At 40.9% G+C, this 2,456-nt stretch overlaps 1 protein-coding gene across 1 annotated transcript; it reads right to left on the bottom strand.

Annotated features, from left to right (window-relative positions):
- Positions 1-370: 370 nt before the first annotated feature.
- Olfr239 (olfactory receptor 239) lies at positions 371-1,318 on the bottom strand. Its single transcript, NM_207175.2, has one exon. The coding sequence runs from the start codon at positions 1,316-1,318 to the stop codon at positions 371-373; it is 948 nt and encodes a 315-aa protein (NP_997058.2).
- Between the last annotated feature and the right edge of the window lie 1,138 nt (positions 1,319-2,456).

Genomic DNA, 2,456 nt, shown 5'->3' with positions numbered 1-2,456 from the left:
AATGGACTGAATCTTTGGAAGCAGAGGGTAGAAAGTGTTCTCCTAGTAAATACCTAAACCGCCATTATGGTTCATTCATATTGTAACGCTTGAGTCCACCTGAGAAATATTTAAGACAATTTGATTACTCAAAATATTTCCTGTAGCATGTTGGAATAGTCAAATATGATTTTCTCTGTATTGTCTCAGATTGATTTCCACTTGCAAATAAATTCCAGATAGTAACACTTTCATGTACACTTACATATGACTACAAAAGTTTCACCAACATGAAAATATCATAAGTAAGCAGATAGTGATGAAGTATTGTCCGAAACAGTAAAATTCAGTAAAACAATTTAATTATCCTTAAGAATTTTCTTATAGGTTATTAAATTTTCTCTGGATAGAGTTTACTTAGGAAGATCTTCTTCATGGCATTCTTTAGCTCCTTGTTCCTGAGACTGAAGATGATGGGACTAAGGAAGGGGGTGAGGACTGTGTAGGTGATGCCCATCAGAGTATCTCCTTCCAGAGACTTGGGGCCCTTAGGCTTGAGGTAAATGACAGAAGCAAAGCCATAATGTACAACCACCACTGTGAGGTGGGATGCACATGTGGAGAAAGCCTTGTGCCGACCCTCAGCTGATGGTATCTTCAAGATGGTAACCACAATGAAGGCATATGAGAGGAGGATGAGGAGAAAGCAGCCCAGGAGGGCTGTGATGCACACTATTCCTACACCCTTTGCCACCTCCAGTACATTCTCTCCGCATGCCAACTTCAATAGAGGTGGAACATGACAAGCAAAATGGTGGATCTCATTGGGTCCACAGAAGGTGAGGTTGAAAATGGCTGTCGTCACCACTGTCCCCATGAATGATCCACCAACCCAGGACCAGGTTACCAGGCAGGCACAACCACGGGGGCTCATGAGCACATTGTATCTCAGTGGGTGACAGATGGCCACGTAGCGGTCATAACCCATGACGGTTAGTAGAAAGGAATGGGTGAAGCCAAATGTGAAGGAGAAGAACATCTGGCTGGCACAGGCCAGAAAGGCGATGGAGTGAAGTGTGGAGAGCAGGTCAGCCAACATGCGTGGGATGATGGCAAAGGTGTAGAAAATCTCAGAGATGGAGAGGGCACACAGGAAGAGGTACATGGGTGTGTGGAGACTGTGTTCACTCCAGATGGTGGTCATGATGAGCAGGTTGCCTAGCAGTGTGAAGAGGTACATGAGCAGGAACAGCAGGAAGAACATCAGCTGAAGATGAGGGAAGGTAGAGAAGCCAATGAGGATGAACTCTGACACAAAGGTGTAATTTAGCCCCAACATGACAGCCATATCTGAAAGGGATGAAGGAATATCACTCACTAATTCGGATCATGGTATGCTAGTGTGTGCATATGTGTGCATGTGTGTGGTGTTATGCAAGTGTTGGGGGTGACCTCCATTGCCTGTTGCTCATGTAGGGTAGCCAGAAGAGGTCACAGAGTAGCCTCTATTAAATCCTTTGAAGCAGGACCTTTCCCCAAACCTGGAACTCAAGCTTTATTAGCTAGACTGGGAGCCAGGAATTTACAAGAGTCTCCTGTCTCTGTTCTTCTCTGTGCTACAAGCTACAGGAGTGCACAGGATCCCTGACATGTTATGTAGGGCTAGGATTTAAACACTGGCTCCTGTGCTTACAAAATAAGTATTCTTAACTATTGAGCTATCTTTCCAGCCACATAGCTTCATTTTTTTAATAGCCATACAATACTTTCACATGTGGACACACTACCCCAGTTAGTGGACATTTGAGTTGTCTGTCTTGCTTCTGTAAATAAATGGTTCATTAGTGTACATATTCATAAAAATCTAAAGCATATGAAAATTTGCTAAGGTCTGGGACAAAAGCCATGACTAATAATGGGTACTGAATTTATTTTGGAAGTATAAAAATAATCTGTTACTAAACAGAAGCAATAAATTCTATGACATCACAATTATGCTTATTACCATTAAATTTCACACAGTACTTATATTTGTGATGGCTTGTTTTAAAATGAATACTTAATATTTTTCTACTTTAAATTTTTTTCATACAAAGTAACCAATTTCCTTATGACACTTTTACACATACTTGGTTTTGGGTGACCCTCCACCATTTCACTGACCTAGATCACCACTGATCCCTTCCAACACTATATCCTCACTTTTACTTCAATATCACATGTGTTCTATTATCTTCCCTGCCCATTTCCCTTAAAGCCTCCTTGCCCCTTCTCATGATCTCCTTTCTAGTTTTCTGGAATCCATCGACACTTAAACCCATATAAAGAAGCTTTCCTGAAGCTTTCATAACTTTATTTTTATTTATGACTGAATCATATTCCATTGTCTGCATTTCTATATTCATATTATCCATTTGTCTGTTGATGAACATCTGAGCTAATTCCATTTTCTTGCTATTGCCAATAATAACAGAAAT

Source organism: Mus musculus, chromosome 17 (assembly GCF_000001635.26).
Source record: "Mus musculus strain C57BL/6J chromosome 17, GRCm38.p6 C57BL/6J".
NCBI classification, from domain to species: Eukaryota; Metazoa; Chordata; class Mammalia; order Rodentia; family Muridae; genus Mus; species Mus musculus.
Note: the sequence above shows the minus strand (reverse complement) of the source record. Positions and strands in the feature narration are given on the sequence as shown.

Bases quoted from the DNA above. Each gene is read 5' to 3' on its own strand.
- Olfr239 (NM_207175.2), bottom strand. From the start codon at position 1,318: ATGTTGGGGCTAAATTACACCTTTGTGTCAGAGTTCATCCTCATTGGC.